At 43.0% G+C, this 17,241-nt stretch overlaps 2 protein-coding genes and 1 non-coding gene across 3 annotated transcripts; 1 reads left to right on the top strand and 2 right to left on the bottom strand.

Annotated features, from left to right (window-relative positions):
• Positions 1–307: 307 nt before the first annotated feature.
• On the bottom strand, positions 308–649 carry LOC147948358 (secreted RxLR effector protein 78-like). Its single transcript, XM_087466527.1, has one exon. It carries the CDS (start codon positions 647–649, stop codon positions 308–310), a length of 342 nt encoding a protein of 113 aa, XP_087322653.1.
• A 258-nt stretch (positions 650–907) lies between these two features.
• On the top strand, positions 908–6,451 carry LOC147948357 (uncharacterized). The gene is made up of 8 exons (XM_087466521.1): positions 908–983; positions 1,745–1,803; positions 2,709–2,924; positions 3,077–3,845; positions 3,963–4,161; positions 4,232–4,301; positions 4,377–5,942; positions 5,999–6,451. The coding sequence occupies exons 1-8, from the start codon at positions 908–910 to the stop codon at positions 6,449–6,451; spliced, it is 3,408 nt and encodes a 1,135-aa protein (XP_087322647.1).
• A 10,284-nt stretch (positions 6,452–16,735) lies between these two features.
• On the bottom strand, positions 16,736–16,842 carry LOC147948356 (small nucleolar RNA R71). The gene has a single exon (XR_015585955.1). It is a non-coding gene; the product is annotated as a small nucleolar RNA R71 (small nucleolar RNA).
• Positions 16,843–17,241: the final 399 nt, after the last annotated feature.

The following is a 17,241-nucleotide window of genomic DNA, read 5'->3' as shown; positions in this document are numbered from 1 at the left end:
GTAGATAGTCCGAATGTGTCATAGAACATGTGAGGAGGGGAAGTCCTAAGTACCGCACAGGGAGAGAGCCAACCGTAAACGGAAAATGTTGGAGGATATCTTGTTGATGCTGCGGAGAAGAACCAGCCATAAAGAGGGTAGATTTTTCCAAGCTGATTTTGAGACCAGAGATGACTGCAAACTTGTCAAATACAGCTAAAATTTCAGCGACAGAGCGTGAGCTTCCATCAGAGAAAACAAGAATATCATCGGCAAAACAAAGATGAGTGAGACTCATAGTTTTGCAGCGCGGATGGTAGCCTATGTTTCAATCAGCTGCAGATTTATCGAGCATAAGAGACAGGACATTCATACAGATGACAAAGAGGTACGGAGACAGCGAACAACCTTGCCTGAAACCTCTTGTACTTTGGAAATAACCCGCTAGTTCACCATTCACTTGTACATAGAATGAAGCCGTACCAGTGCAGAGCTCTATCCAGTGAATGAATTCAGTAGGGAGATTAATTGTCTTGAGAATATTTGTTAAGAATGGCCATTGAACTGATTCAAACGCCTTGGAGATATCAATCTTCATCATGCACCGAGGAGAAATAGATTCCTTTTGATAATATTTAACCAACTCCGATGCTAACAAGAGATTTTCCATCATAAGTCTATCCTTGATGAAAGCTGACTGATTTGGAGCAATGAAGGAAGGCAAGATAACCTTAAGACAATTAGCAAGAATCTTGGAAATTACCTTGTATAATATATTACAGCAGGAAATAGGACGGTTGTAATGACCCTCACCACGAGGTAAATTACAAAATGAAATCTCAAGGTCAAAAGATGAGAAAGAGAAGCCAATAAGGAAAGAAGGGAGTTTAATGAAGAAAAGTCCAAGGGAATCTGGACGGAGCAAGAAATGGCCGAGTTACCCGGAAATGACCGAAGGACTGAGAAAGTCCGAGGATTGACGATAGCTGCCGAGTGCATCCAAGGTAAGTTGCCGGAAATGCCAAGACGGACCAAGTATTACCGAGAGTCGACAAGGATCGACCGAGACACTAACTGATTCCACTAAAAATCTTCTAAGGAAAGAAAAAGTTAGTGGAATAATTATTTTTAATCAAGAAAAAGTTAGTGGGAGGATTATTTTAATCTTGAAGAGATAGTGGAGCTTAGTGGAGATTATTTAATTCGAGGAGTGTTAGTGGAGCTTAGTGGGAGATTTAAAAAAACAATTCAAGCAAGAGTTAGTGGGATTCAAGGTGGCTAATGGAAATCTCACCAAGTGTTAAGACATCCTCTAATACTCACTAATGGAGAGAGAGCACTCCACATGCATTGGCTATCTCCACCATCCAACCTCTCTATAAATAGCTCCTCATCTCTCTCATTTTCGTGGAAGTTAAGAAGGGGTAAGGAGAGAAAACTTGAGAGAGAAAGAGATAGAGAGAGAGAGAAGAGAGAAAGAAGGTTGTTGTCGTGAGTGAAAGAAGAGAAGAGGGGAAAACGCAAGACGAGACTATCGACCAAGGTTAGATCGATAAGGAAATCGATTCTAACCGAAGAGAAGATCCAAGTGTGCCACGAGAGAACCTTCGTCAAAGGAGACCGATCATCGACGGTTTACAGTGAGTTCAGGCACATATTCTTTTGCCGGCTTAGATGGAGAGTTAAAGACTTCCATCTAGTGTGCGGTTTGCATGAATCATTTAGATGCATTTACTTGAAATTCTTCTATGTTTTTCTTGTTAAGTTGCATGTGAGGTGAGGTTAAGCCGGTTGCTAGATCGAGATGTTCTAGCAACAAGGGCGGTGATGAGTTGGAAATACTTGAAATTTATGAATTGAGATCATATAAACTCAAGTATAATTTGTGGTGAGGTTGTAAAGCGTAGTAGTCCGCGAGAGATTCCGGCTATGCGTAATATAATTTGGTATTGTCATCTTTCCCATTCCGTACCACATGCAGCCGCGACATGAAACCCATGTGCGTGTGTTTGTAGGCTGTCTACACGGCGGTGTAGTTTGGAGTGCGATCCGATAGCATGCCTTTGTGGTTGCGATTTGGTGATTCGCGAGGGGTGTAGGGAAATGATGCATACCGGGCCCTATAAACGTGAACTGGTTAAAAACTATTGTTTTAATACAAGTTTATGTTGTTGCATGTTGTGTGGTTATGCGTGCATGTAGTTGTATGTTGTTGCATGTAATTGCGATTGTTTGTAAGATGTTTTGGTTTAGCTTATCAGCTTCCGCATGTGATCTCTGATTGGTTATTGAGATGAATGTTTGCTTGGCAGTTGTTTAACTCGCTTGCATGTTAAATCTTATGCTTGCATGTTGTTTATCACGGCTTGCATGTTGATTGTTTGTGCTTGCATGTTGTTAATTATGCTTGCATGTTGTTTGTTGATGGGGTTTGTGATTGGGGTTTATTTCTCTGCAAGAACCCTGAGCTCACTAAGTAATCTTAGATTACTTATGATAATATTTTGTGCTGCCGGTAACCCTAGAGGGAACTAGAGGGCGTGGTGAACGATAGGACTCCGGAGTAGTTTTGGTTTTGGTGTCTATTGTAAAATTCAAAGTATGTTTTATTACGAACCAAATTTTGGCGCGAAGCCTTGTTAATCTTTTGTGTAATTGTTGGTAGTAAACTCTTTCATGTTTTAATGTAATTAGATTTCTTTTATTTCGAACGAGTAATACTGATATAGACTTTGTCCATGTCGGCTCAACACACGGCTTGTCTGGAGGGTTGTAAAGCCTTAAGGACGGATAGTGTGGTCGGGAACCTCGGCGACAGTCTGGCTAAGGGGCTTGATTTGTTCTTGTACCGGGATGGATCGTTGGCGAACGTTTCCCAAGTAGCGTCTCAGGGTCGTCCGATGGCCTTGGTGGTCATAGTACGGTTTGGGGGCGTTACAACGGTGGTATCAGAGCATGGTTATGATGCTATATATTACTCATGTTTTCAAATGATTTATCGAGTCAAATGGTCGCAATAGACACTTAGGTAATCCGGATCGTTCATCACTTAGGATAAGATGGGATTAAGTAAACCCTTTGTTGATCGTGGATACAGATGTCTCGTCAAGGATCCGAAAGGTCTAGGTCGACGCATCGTTCGCCGGACACAGGGAGGGGTTCGAGTCAACTTTTTGGTCCGGAGGAATGGGGTTCGCATTTTGGTGATGCGCAAGGGGAAGAGTCGTTCCCAGACATATTTGAACCAAACATGTTTATGCCGGAATGGGATGTACCTGGCGCGATGCCAAGATACACACCATCGAGTTCAGCTCGATTTAGTACACCGGAGGGTATGTACCCGCCAGGATTTGAACCGTTTGGACCGTTTGCTGCCCAACCGAATCAGAACATGCCAAGGGATTACCGAACGCATGGAGAAGGACCAAGTGAGTCGAATGTGCGAGAGACCCAGAAAACACTTAAGATGATTCAAGACCTCTTGAATCACATGATCCAGCAACAACAACAGGACCAAGCAAACCGTGCAGCCGAAGATCCATCCGATCAATTGCTAAAACGAGTAATGCTGTTGAGGAACTTAGGATTTCGAAGGTTCAAAGGAGACCCGAATATTGTGGTAGCAGACTCATGGATAAAGGAACTGGAAAGTAATTTTGAAATGACAAGGTGTCCAGAGGAGTTTAGGAGACCGGTCGCTGTTAACTTTTTGGAGGAAGATGCTCGTGCATGGTGGGATACCGTAGTTCCTCGCTACCGATTTCAGACTATAACGTGGGGAATCTTTAAGAAGGAGTTTGAGTTAAAATACTTTCCACCAGAGTCGCGTGATCGACTAGAAAATCAGTTCCTGCAACTGGAACAAGGTGAGATGACTGTTCGAGCTTATGGAAGAGTCTTTACAAGACTTTGGAGGTATTTGTACGAGGGAAACGACGACGAGTTAGCGATGGCCTAGAGATACTTTAATGGACTCGGGCCAGAGATAAAGGGAAGACTGCACGCGGTAACATACCGAAGTGTTGAGGAAGTAGAGGAGAGAGCAGTAAGTGTTGAGGAAGCCATTGAGACCGAGAATGAGATTGCGGCTCGGGAGAAAAAGAAGGAACCCGTCCAGCAGACTAAGATTGTGAACACCCGGAAAGTGAATCAAGTAGCAGGCCGCGAAGGGTCCTATAACAGGTTTGATTGGGTTCTAACTCTCTTGTGATTGGTTGTGATTGCTTGTGTGTTTGTGTGTTTGTGTGATTAGTTTATTGCATGGCATTGTGGTATTTGCTTTGCGTTTAGGACCTTTACTTGTTGGTGGTAACCCCACACATGTACTGTTCGATTCGGGAGCGTCCAATAGTTTTGTGACTCCCGAAGCGGTTGACAAGTTCGGAGACTTGTGTTAGGAGGAAGAAGTGAACATTAATGTCTACACTGCTGGTAATCAACCACCGTTGAAGACAAGAAGATGGATCAAGGAAGTGTCGATAGTCTTGCAAGATACGAACCTCCCGGTAAATCCTCTGGTGATGCCATTGGATAGGTTCGATGTTATTTTGGGAATGGATTGGTTATCGGAACACCAAGCCCATATAGACTGCAGTAGGAGCAGGGTTATATTTGAAAATGGAGGAGGGACACCTCTAGTTTTCAATGGGATCAGCCCGAGTAAAACGGCATACTTCGCATCGGCAGCAAGGATTGGAAGATCTTTTGAGGAAGATGAGGTTTATCTAGTCACTCTTACCGCCATGGGAAGAGATGACAAGGAAGGCCAGGAAGTTGAGGACATTACCATAGTTAAGGACTTTGAGGACGTGTTTAGGCCGTTGGAAGGGTTGCCTCCACCAAGGAGCCATCCTTTTACCATAAACCTTGAGCCGGGAGCAACCCCGATTGCTAAGGCACCGTATCGCATTGCACCAGCCGAGTTGGCTGAACTCAAGACTCAGTTAGAGGACTTGTTGGGGAAGGGTTTTATACGACCAAGTTCGTCGCCATGGGGAGCCCCAGTGCTATTCGTCAAAAAGAAGGACGGAAGCATGCGTTTATGTATTGATTACCGAGGAATCAATAACATAACTATCAAGGACAAATATCCTTTGCCAAGGATTGATGAGCTGTTAGATCAACTCAGCGGAGAAAGTTGGTTTTCAAAGATTGATTTAGCCTCTGGCTACCATCAAATTTCGATCGCAGAGCAAGATGTGCTGAAGACGGCGTTTCAGACAAGATATGGCCAGTACGAGTTCGTAGTAATGCCGTTTGGACTTACCAATGCACCGGCGGCATTCATGCGATTGATGAATGAATTTTTCCATGATTACTTGGATCGATTCGTGATAATATTCATCGATGACATCCTTATATACTCGCGGAGTGCGGAGGAGCACACGGAGCATTTGAGGAAAGTGTTGGAGAGGTTAAGGGAGATGAAGCTGTTCGTGAAGTTCAGCAAGTGTAAATTTTGGCAGAGGGAGATTGGGTTTTTAGGGCATCGAGTTTCGGAGCAAGGTGTGTCCACTGACCCAGAAAAGATTGCCGCAATCCATGATTGGCCAAAACCAACCTCAGTGACAGAAGTTAGAAGCTTCTTAGGCCTTGCAGGCTATTATCGGAAGTTTGTAAAGGGATTTTCATCCATTGCGAAGCCGTTGACACGACTTACTGGGATAGGAGTACCTTTTATATGGAACGAGGAGGTAGAGGAAGCTTTCCAAATATTAAAAGGAGTGCTGACAACAGCACCAGTGTTAGCCCTACCCGAACCCAACCAACCGTATTCTGTGTTTACAGACGCATCAAGAGTTGGTGTTGGATGTGTTTTAATACAAGGGGATAGAGTGATTGCCTATGCCTCCAGACAGTTAAGGAAGCATGAGGAGAATTACCCCACACATGACCTAGAGATGGCAGCCGTGGTGTTTGCGTTAAGAATATGGAGATCGTACTTGTATGGAGAAGCGGTTCAGGTATTTACGGACCATCAAAATCTTAAATACTTGTTCACGATCTCAATTTGCGTCAGATAAGCTGGATGGAATTCATTGCTGATTTTGATTTGAAGATCCAGTACCACCCAGGCAAAGCGAATATAGTAGCAGACGCGCTAAGCCAAAGAAAAACACAAGTTGATGCCGAGAAAGACGTGGAGTTTTGGGCCGATGAATTGAAGAAGGTAAGGCTTTTAGCCTTAGAGGGAGAGTCTAGTGAGCCGTTGGGTTTACAAGCTGTAACTCAAGCAAGCTTGTTACACCGAGTTCGAGAAGAGCAACATCAGGATGAAAACCTGAAAAAGATTATTGAGGAATTGAAGAGTTCGGAAGGACCGAATGCAAGTGGTTATCATTTGGCTGATGATGACACCTTAGTACTCAACGGGAGAGTAACTGTACCTGACCGGAACAGACTACAAGAGGAGATCTTAGGAGCCGCCCACAGCTCAGCATTGAGTATACACCCGGGAAGCACAAAGATGTAGAAGGACGTTCATAGATACTATCATTGGCGTGGATTAAAGAGAGCAGTAGCAAAGTGGGTAAGTCAATGTGACTCATGTCAAAGAATCAAGGTTGAGCATCAAGTGCCAGCAGGTTTGCTACGAAACTTGCCCATACCGACATGGAAATGGGACTCTATCTCGATGGATTTTATTACCGGTCTACCGATAAGAAAGGGAAAAATCAATGATGCAGTATGGGTGGTGGTTGATCGTTTAACCAAAGTAGCCCATTTGGTTCCAGTAAGGAGTACAGACCAAGCGCCAGTTTTGGCAGAGAAGTATATTGATGAAATTTTTAAGTTGCATGGAGTGCCAGCAAATATTGTTTCTGATCGTGATCCCAAGTTCGCGTCATTGTTTTCGCAAGATTTGCACAGGGCGTTGGGAACAGATGTTCACATGAGCACCTCATTCCACCCGGAGACAGACGGACAGACGGAGAGAATTATCCAAACCATAGAGGACATGATCCGACGATGTGCTTTGGAATGGTCGTCAGACTGGGAGAAGAACCTACCATTGGTTGAGTTTGCGTCTAACAATAGTTATCACACAAGCATTGTCATGTCACCATTTGAAGCAATGTACGGAAGGCCGTGTCGAACGCCTTTATGTTGGACCAAAGTTGGGGAGAGGACAAGTTTCAATCACAAGTTGATTGATGAGACAAAGGAAAAGATTACGTTCATACGGGAGAGTATGAAAAAGGCACAAGATCGCCAGAAGAAGTACGCAGATCGTAAGAGGCGGGAAGTGGAGTTTAAAGTTGGGGATATGGTATATTTGAAGGTCGCCCCACAAAAAGGGAAGGATCGATTTGATAAAGTGGGAAAGCTCACGGTAAGGTTCATTGGACCATACCCGATTGAGCAAAAGTTGGAGAAGTAGCCTACCGGTTAGCTATGCCGGAGATGATGCGGCTACCTAAAGTCTTCCATGTTTCACAACTACGGAAGCATGTGCCAGATCCTAACATGATTGTGCCAGAGCCTATCGAGGAGTTGGAGTCAAATCTAACGTACCCCGAAGGACTCTTTGGAATAGGGCAAAGAAGGACTCGGAAGTTGAAGAATAGGAGTATTCCTCAAATCCAAGTATTTTGGGGAAAGCAGAACCGTAAGGTTACCACTTGGGAGGACGAGGACAGAATCCATGCCAAGTATCCTCAGCTATTTGCCGAAGAAGATGAGGCAGGACCATCGGAACCCTATGGAATTAGGGACAAATTCTATTAAGGGGGGAGAATATAATGACTCTCACCACGAGGTAAATTACAAAATGAAATCTCAAGGTCAAAAGATGAGAAAGAGAAGCCAATAAGGAAAGAAGGGAGTTTAATGAAGAAAAGTCCGAGGGAATCTGGACGGATCAAGAAATGGCCGAGTTACCCGGAAATGACCAAAGGACTGAGAATGTCCGAGGATTGTTGATAGCTGCCGAGTGCATCTGAGGGAAGTTGCCGGAAATGCCAAGACGGACCAAGTATTGCCGAGAGTCGACAAGGATCGACCGAGACACTAACTGATTCCACTAAAAATCTTCTAAGACAAGAAAAAGTTAGTGGAATGATTATTTTTAATCAAGAAAAAGTTAGTGGGAGGATTATTTTAATCTTGAAGAGATAGTGGAGCTTAGTGGAGATTATTTAATTCAAGGAGTGTTAGTGGAGCTTAGTGGGAGATTAAAAAAAAAATTCAAGCAAGAGTTAGTGGGATTCAAGGTGGCTAATGGAAATCTCACCAAGTGTTAGGACATCCTCTAATACTCACTAATGGAGAGAGAGCCCTCCACATGCATTGGCTATCTCCACCGCCCAACCTCTCTATAAATAGCTCCTCATCTCTCTCATTTTCGTGGAGGTTAAGAAGGGGTAAGGAGAGAAAACTTGAGAGAGAAAGAGATAGAGAGAGAGAGAGAAGAGAGAAAGAAGGTTGTTGCCGTGAGTGAAAGAAGAGAAGAGGGGAAAACGCAAGACGAGACTATCGACCAAGGTTAGATCGATAAGGAAATCGATTCTAACCAAAGAGAAGATCCAAGTGTGCCGCGAGAGAACCTTCCTCAAAGGAGACCGATCATCGACGGTATACAGTGAGTTCAGGCACATATTCTTTTGCCGGCTTAGATGGAGAGTTAAAGACTTCCATCTAGTGTGCGGTTTGCATGAATCATTTAGATGCATTTACTTGAAATTCGTCTATGTTTTTCTTGTTAAGTTGCATGTGAGGTGAGGTTAAGCCGGTTGCTAGATCGAGATGTTCTAGCAACAAGGGCGGTGATGAGTTGGAAATACTTGAAAATTTATGAAATGAGATCATATAAACTCAAGTATAATTTGTGGTGAGGTTGTAAAGCGTAGTAGTCCGCGAGAGATTCTGGCTATGCGTAATATAATTTAGTATTGTCATCATTCCCATTCCGTACCACATGCAGCCGCGACATGCAACCCATGTGCGTGTGTTTGTAGGGTTGGTTACGAAGAGCTCGGAGGTTACTGGGCTCGCTACCCTGGCCGAGGCTGTCTACACGACGGTGTAGTTTGGAGTGCGATCTGATAGCATGCCTTTGTGGTTGCGATTCGGTGATTCGCGAGGGGTGTAGGGAAAGGATGCACACCGGGACCTATAAACTGGAACTGGTTAAAATCTCTTGTTTTAATACAAGTTTATGTTGTTGCATGTTGTGTGGTTATGCATGCATGTAGTTGTATGTTGTTGCATGTAATTGCGATTGTTTGTAAGATGTTTTGCTTTAGCTTATCAGCTTTCGCATATGATCTCTGATTGGTTATTGAGATGAATGTTTGCTTGGCAGTTGTTTAACTCGATTGCATGTTAAATCTTATGCTCGCATGTTATTTATCACGGCTTGTATGTTGATTGTTTGTGCTTGCATGTTGTTATTTATGCTTGCATGTTGTTTGTTATTGGGGTTTGGGATTGGGGTTTATTTCTCTGCAGGAACCCTGAGCTCACTAAGTAATCTTAGATTACTTATGATAATATTTTGTGCTGTAGGTAACCCTAGAGGGAACTAGAGGGTGTGGTGAATGATAGGACTCCAGAGTAGTTTTTGTTTTGGTGTCTATTGTAAAATTCAAAGTATGTTTTATTGCGAACCAAACTTTGGCGCGAAGCCTTGTTAATCTTTTGTCTAATCGTTGGTAGTAAACTCTTTCAAGTTTTAATGTAATCGGATTTCTTTTATTTCGAACGAGTAATACTGATATAGACTTTGTCCATGTCGGCTCAACACACGGCTTGTCTGGAGGGTTGTAAATCCTTAAGGATGGGTCGTGTGGTCGGGAACCTCGGCGACGGTCCAGCTAAGGGGCTTGATTTGTTCGTGTACCCGGACGGATCGTTGGCGAACGTTTCCCAAGTAGCATCTCGGGGTCGTCCGATGGCCTTGGTGGTCATAGTACGGTTTGGGGGCGTTACAACGGTAGTCCTTCATTTCCTTAGAATCAGTCTTCTTAGGTATAAGGGCCAGGATAGTCGAGTTGACACCTTTAGGAAGGAAACCTTTGATGAAGAAGGATTGAACAACAATGACAAAATCTGGTCCTAAAATCGGCCAAGTGTGCTTGAAAAATTCAACCATGTAACCGTCCGGTCCAGGTGCTTTACTCACCGGCATCTTAAACAGAGTTTGACGAATCTCCTCTGCCGAGACCACCTTCAGTAAGCCCTAGTGTTCTGCAGTGGAGCAGCGAAATGTCACCAATTCTGCTAGCTGATCAACACTCATACCCTCATAATCTGGTGGTGTATGCCTGAGGAAGTCCTCAAAAAAACGCTCTGGCTGTGTTTTGACAATGGTACCATCACTACAGAGAATCTCGTGGATTGCATTATGACATTGTCGAGACTTGACAGCATTGTCAAAAAATTTGTTGTTTTTATCACCCACCAATAGCAATTGCAACTTGGATCGTTGCTTCAGAAAACTCTCCTACAAATGAGAAACAAGATCCCATCGCTGGAAAGCCTGCTTCTCAGCCTCCTCCGCTGCAGCTGGTGGGTTGGCGAGTGTAGTGAGCTGACACTCACAAAGGGTTTTGTGAGCCTCCTTCACCTGCTCAGATAAGTTACTAAGCTTTTGGCGACCTAAAGACTGCAAAAGTGGCTTTAGTGCCTTTAGCTTCTTCGAAAAAAGAAACATCGCAGATGTAAAATGGTATAGTCTGCATGTGTTGTCCCAAAAGACTGCATCGTGGGCATAAACTCCGGAAATGACAGGATAGCATTTGAGAACTGAAAAGGTTCCCTTGGCTTAGCAAGTTGATTCCCCACCGAGAATCTACATCGATGGTCAGAGCATCCCCCGGATTCGAAAACCCCATAGGCATCCACAAAAAGTTGACACCAAACTTCACTAACCAATATACGATCCAATTTCTTACAAACAAGACCCTCATCTCTCTTATTCTCCCAGGTGAACAGAGGACCATGAGAATGCATGTCCACTAGAGCACAATGACGAACAACATTATGAAAATCTCGCATGCCATACGTGACAGAAGGATCATGCTCATAATTAGAGTGCTCATCACCATCAAGGATTTCATTAAAATCGCCTGCAATCAGCCAAGCCTTATTAGCAAACAGAGGAGAATCAAAATGATGTTTGAGATCCTCCCAAAGCTCTTTTCTTGCTTTAGGTAGATTGTATGCATAGACAAAAGATACTAATACTAGGATTTTTGTGTGTCCTAGCAGGTTCAATTAACCTTGTGCAGTTGTAATACTTAAGGTGTCAATCCAGTTGGAAAACTTTACTAACAATTAAGATGCAATCAAGAAATCACAAGTCAAGCCAATTCAAAGAGAGTGTTTTTCTAATAGTCCTAGAATGGTGACAATACAAAACGGAAATGAGTCACAGAACTAGAAACGAGAATGCATGACAAGAAGCAAAAATGAATAAAAACATAAACGAGTCTAAGCATGAACAAAACAGCAAGGAACGAAACAGTCTCAGGAATGAGATAAAAATCAGAAAGAAAGAGGTCCTAAGGATGGGAGTAATTGATGTCGGTGGAGTATCCTACTCTATAGAGTATTTAACATGCCACAAGCAAACCATCCCTAAACAATGAACATCACTTATTAGCTAATCCAAGCTCTTACAGAAGCTACTCAAACTCAACCACTTCCAAACCTAGCTCTCGCTAGAGAAACATGATCAAGCATGGCATGAAAAATAAGTTCATTCACGTCAACAAACATCTCTTAGGCTAGGAACGTAAGTCTCTGGCACTAGTTGGTTAGACATTTCATCGAACCCCTTTTGGGTGCGGAAATGTCTAAAACCTAGTTCTAATTGATCAGAGAGAAACTAGTATTTCTAACTCTAGTCCAGAAGGGAATCATACAATCAAAGCTTAAACACTCTACATCCTAAGATCCTCCACCTAATCTATCACATCCTCAAGAACTACCACACTACTCAGATCCAAAAATCATCAACAAGGATGCAAACACAAAAAACATTGAAACAAGCATTATTAGGTAGATAAAAATAAGATGAACAACTTTTTAGAAGGAATCAAATGCAAAAACTGAATAATCTCAAAGATATCGGAATACAAAGTCTCAAAACGTATTTGGTGGCTAGGTAAAAACCTTAAGAAAAAGAAACAATATGAGATAAAAGATAATATGTCTCCGCAGAGACTTAACAAAATGTATCTATAGTAGTCCAACATGGAAAGCCCTAAAACTTAAAACGACAAGGTGAAGAGTCGGTTAGGGAATTCCCTGAAGCGTGTGAGACCAAACGTCTTACTTCCTGACCTGTGCGATCGAGTCCGTGCGCATCAAGTGGAATGCAATGTCAGCGTGGCTCGAGTGAAGGCAGCTGGAGTGCATGGCGAGACAGAGTGGCTCGGTCGGACCGCTGGGGTGCGTGGCGAGTGAGAGTGGCTCGGTCGGACCTCTGGAGAGCGTGGCGAGTGAGAGTGGCTCGGTCGGACCTCTGGAGATCTTGGCGAGTGAGAGTGGCTCGATCGAACCGATGGGGTGCGTGGCGAGTGAGAGTGGCTCGGTCGGACCTCTGGAGAGCGTGGCTTGATCAGATGCGCTTCCAACGTCTCCTAAATACTTGAAATACTCCGAAATGCACAATGTATGCAAGAATGATGCAAGAACTACCTAGACATGCAAAGTTTATAGAAAGGACTAGAAAATGATGCAAACCAATGAGTTATCCTAGCTAAATGAATGATAAATATATGCTAAGGAGAGAGAAAATATAGACATATCAGATACAAAAAACTCCATAGTATTCCCAGGTAATAAGACAGAACAGGTGACAACCTGACCACTCTTAAAAATTGGGGTTACTCTCACATTATCCTTCCACACCACCCAAATCCTCCCTAGAGGATTAAACTCATAATTTGTCATCGATGACCAGCCACAGAACATATAAGAGATGATGTGGGGGGCCTTATCTTCCTGGACACGCGTTTCAACTAAACATCCAAACTGCAGGGACTCTGTTTGCACCCAGTCACGAACAATAGAATGCTTTTTTGATTTATTAAAGCCACGCATGTTCCAGAAGAAGCCAGACATTAATGACGATTATGGGAGTTCTTCTTGCTCGATATGCCAGAAGGTAATCCCCTAGCTAGCTGAGAAGAAGACTTCGAAGTTGTCTTTTGTTGTTTCGATTGTCGCGGTAATGAAGCTCGAATTGTAGCGTCCACCACAGGAACCTGCTTAACAGGAACAAGTGTTGTCCCTGCAGTATCCGTACCAGTACCCGAGCTCTGATGGTCGACCGAAGCCACTGCAATGGCAATCTCTGACTCACCAACATGTTCTGTATCCCCCAAAACAGAGAATCTAGAAGAACCGAGTTTAAGACCTTGGCCTTCAGCAGATGGACTACGAGTCTTGTCAGCACTCTTACAGCCCTTTCCTAGGGAGACAACAGACCAACCTACAGTAGCGTCCTCCTGAGGTGGAGTTGTTTGACTCGTTCCCTCGGGAGTAGTAGACTGCTCAACCGGAACCAGAGGGGTTACCTATGGCTCGTGAACCGTTTTTGGAGAAGCTATTTCCCCTTCTTCAATAAAAGCTTCAGAAACCTTTTTTGGCGATACTGGAGCAGTCACACAACCATCACTAGCGTGCCCCCACATATGGCAGCGAGAACATCGCGGAGGGAGCCAAGGATACAAAAACTCCACAGTTACATCCTCCTCCTTTGACATTTGAAATCGAAACGTGGCAGGTAAGGTTTTTGTCATATTGACTTCCAAAAACACTTTTGCCTCATCCAACTTACTACAAAGCTCGGTGTCCAGATGCAACCGAATAGGAGTACCAATTGGAATAGTTAAGAAGCCAAGACCCTCCCATGAAAAAAGAGAGTGGGGAACGTTCTTCAAAGTTACCCACAAGGGCATCGAGGATATCACTGGCGGCGTAACTTCTGGAAGGGAAGACCATTTAGCCAGCATTATAGGTACACCCGCAATATTCCACATTCCTCTACGCAAAACTCTCAGCCTCGTAGTCTCATAACGAATGTGAAACCAGACGGAACTTGCAGAGTTCTCGTATACATCTATTCGAACAGACTTATCCCCAAGAGGCCAGATCTTATTGACAATCACATGAATCTTTGCAACGTGTGGAGCTGCGGAAGGAAACCGAACCACCAGAAAATCATCCCATAGGGGAACCGAACACTGAAGCACCGCAATTGTTGGAACACCATCAATCAAACTAACTTCATAGTCGTGTTTCTTAAGCGATGGTCGCTTATTCACCACGGCTGCATACGACTGTGGCTTATTTTGGGAAGAAGACTCATCTCTCCGTAGGAAACCCGAAGGATCCAACTCCGACATGAAGGCACACCGGCGGTGGCAGTCACATGAACCCTAGCGTGAAGGACATTCTGTAAACCCTAGAATCGCCTATTATGTCGCACTTTCCTTATTTAGATTCGCTCTAAAAAAGGCGATTAGATTGTATTTTCAAAATAAAAGCGATTAGTTTCTTTGTTTTTCGATTGACAAGAAATGTATAAGCAATTAGATTGAAGAACTTATGTGATATCTTTTATCTTTGACTAGGAAAAAAATATAACCTATATTTTGTTATTATCTATATATAATAGGTAAGGGAAAGAAGAAATCATAAAAACATATAGAGAACATCATAAAAATGACTACCATTATGAAATCTTCTATAATAATTGCTCTCATTGTCTTCTTTGTCATGTCTTCTGCTCATTGTGATACTACAACTTCTTGGTCCCCTAGAACTCCAGGTAATTATTTATTGTTTTATATTTACTATATCATACTTTTTAATAATGCACAAGCTTTCTTCATTGTTGTTATTAAAATAGGTTATGGATTAGGGGACCGTACAAAAAGATGTTTTACACCACATTTGTGTGATTTTCGAGGGGTCAAAGGGTGCGATAGTTATTATAGAACTCAAAGATATGATTACGAGCACGCCGCAGACCCTCAAACCAGAGAGCAAGAGCTTCTGTGAGATAACTGAGCGACTCAAACATTTTCCTTCTCGTTTTGCATTTTTATTTCATAGTTTTTGTAGTTTTCTTAGATTTCTATCTTGTACTCTTTCTACTCTACTCTATCTTTTAATACAATGCAATTTTCATTCATTTTCGTTGTTTTGTTCCTTGTTATCATGTCCGAGTAGTGTAGTAAAGTTTCTTGGGATGGGATAGATGATTTTGTGCTCTTGATCGGTTAGGATGCTTTAGTTTGATTGTAAATGATTGATAGATTTCCTTCTAGGTTGGTGTTCTTAATGCTGTCAATAGACCGAGAGGTTGAGATTAGATCTAGGCGTTTTAGCGACCGAGGGGTGTAGATAAGATGCATGATTTAGCCAATGCTAGAGGTTTACTTGACTCTGAGTAAGAGATTAGATGAGTTCGAGTTTACTGACAATAATGAATTGATCTTAATGCCTGCTTGGTCATATTGCTAGTGCGAGAGTGTGGTGATGTGATCAAGGTTGATTGTTGCTACTGCGAGAGTGTGGTGAAAAAGTTTTAGAGGTTCTTTGTCTAGGAAATAATTGCTTGAGGCATGTAACACATCTGTACTGGTCAAGAATACTTAGGATTCGATTACCCAATCCTTAGGAGCTTTCGTATTCTATTTGTTTACATTTTCTTTACCTACTCGACTGCTTACCCAATCAGGTACACGATAACCTGTATCGAGTAATAGCTCGAGCTGTTCATATCCCACTTGCTTACTCGATCACCCCACTCGATCATGTACTTGATTGCTTGCATCGAGTGCTTAGGTCGTGTGGTTTCTTTGTTTATATTCTTTTCATTCATTTATTTTAGGACTGTTAGAACTAAAACCCTATCTACCATGCTTGACTTGTATTGTTCTGATCATATCCTTCCTGCTAGCAATAGACAACCATTTGGATTGATAACCCTTTGTACTACAACTGCATAGGGAATTGATACCCTGGGTGAAAGCCTGTCTATCAATTTGGCTACTCATCGACAACGTCGACAGACCTTGGCTACTTGTTGTTGTCTCAGACAGGTTGTCGATGTTGTCTGAGTAGCCATTTAGTTGATTTCATTTTGCTATGTCTAGGATTTCAGCACTTGCTAGATCAAGTTCCTTTTGTTTATATTGGTTAACAATCTGACTTGTTTGCTTTCGCTTTTGTTTGTTTTGAATCTCAGGTACAACCCGAGCACCCACCCGACCCGTCACTCAATCACCTGGATCGAGTTGACCCTCATGTACACACTCGGATACCTACCTGTGCATGCAAACACGATCCAGAGGTAGCCAGAACCTGAGTCCTTTCATCGACAACATCAACATCGATGCATAATCAGAACGGTCCACCAGCTCCTCAAGCAAGGACCAATATAGGAGCAGGAGATGTTCCATCTACTCACACTCAAAGGAATGGCACTGTGCCACCAGCTGTGCAGAACAACAATTTTGAGATCAAGAGTAGTCTCATCTAGATGATACAGAGCAATAAGTTTCATGGATTGCCAATGGAGGACCCATTGGATCATCTGGAGGAATTTGATTGGCTCTGTAGCCTCACTAAGATCAATGGAGTCAGTGAAGATGGATTCAAGCTCAGGCTTTTCCCATTCTCTTTGGGAGACAAACCACACATCTGGGAGAAATCGCTCCCTAAGGAGTCCATCACCACTTGGGAAGCGTGCAAGAAGGCATTCCTAGCCATATTCTTCTCTAACTCCAGAACCACAAGGCTGAGAAATGAAATTTCCGGATTTGTTCAGAAGAACAACGAAACGTTCAATGAAGCTTGGGAACGTTTCAAGGGATACACTACTCGATGTTCACATCATGGCTTCAGTAATGCTTCATTGCTGAGCACACTTTACAGAGGAGCGGTCCCCAAGATACGAATGTTGCTGGACACCGCAAGTAATGGTAACTTCCTCAACAAGGATGTTGATGAAGGTTGGGACCTAGTTGAGAACTTGGCTCAGTCTGATGGCAACTACAATGAGGAATATGATCGATCTGTGCGATCTATAGGAGAGGAAGATGCCAAGTACAAGAGAGACACGAAAGCCCTCAATGACAAGCTTGATAAACTACTCAACCAGCAGCAGCAGCATGTTCATGCTATATCAGAAGAAGAGCAGTTTCAACAACAAGATGGAGAGATTATGCAGATAGAAGATGTTAACTACATCAACAACCAAGGAGGTTACAACAGAGGGTTCAACAACTACAAGCCGAATCC

The sequence above is a fragment of the Camelina sativa genome, chromosome 2 (genome assembly GCF_030686135.1).
Source record: "Camelina sativa cultivar CO46 ecotype springtype chromosome 2, ASM3068613v1".
In the NCBI taxonomy this organism is placed as follows: domain Eukaryota; kingdom Viridiplantae; phylum Streptophyta; class Magnoliopsida; order Brassicales; family Brassicaceae; genus Camelina; species Camelina sativa.
This window is presented reverse-complemented; position numbering and strand designations above follow the sequence as displayed.

Bases quoted from the DNA above. Each gene is read 5' to 3' on its own strand.
- LOC147948358 (XM_087466527.1), bottom strand. From the start codon at position 649: ATGGAAAATCTCTTGTTAGCATCGGAGTTGGTTAAATATTATCAAAAG.
- LOC147948357 (XM_087466521.1), top strand. From the start codon at position 908: ATGGCCGAGTTACCCGGAAATGACCGAAGGACTGAGAAAGTCCGAGGA. The intron at 3,846-3,962 runs GTGAGATGACTG...GACTCGGGCCAG, and splicing joins GTTCCTGCAACTGGAACAAG to AGATAAAGGGAAGACTGCAC. The intron at 4,162-4,231 runs GTTTGATTGGGT...TTGTGTGATTAG, and splicing joins CGCGAAGGGTCCTATAACAG to TTTATTGCATGGCATTGTGG.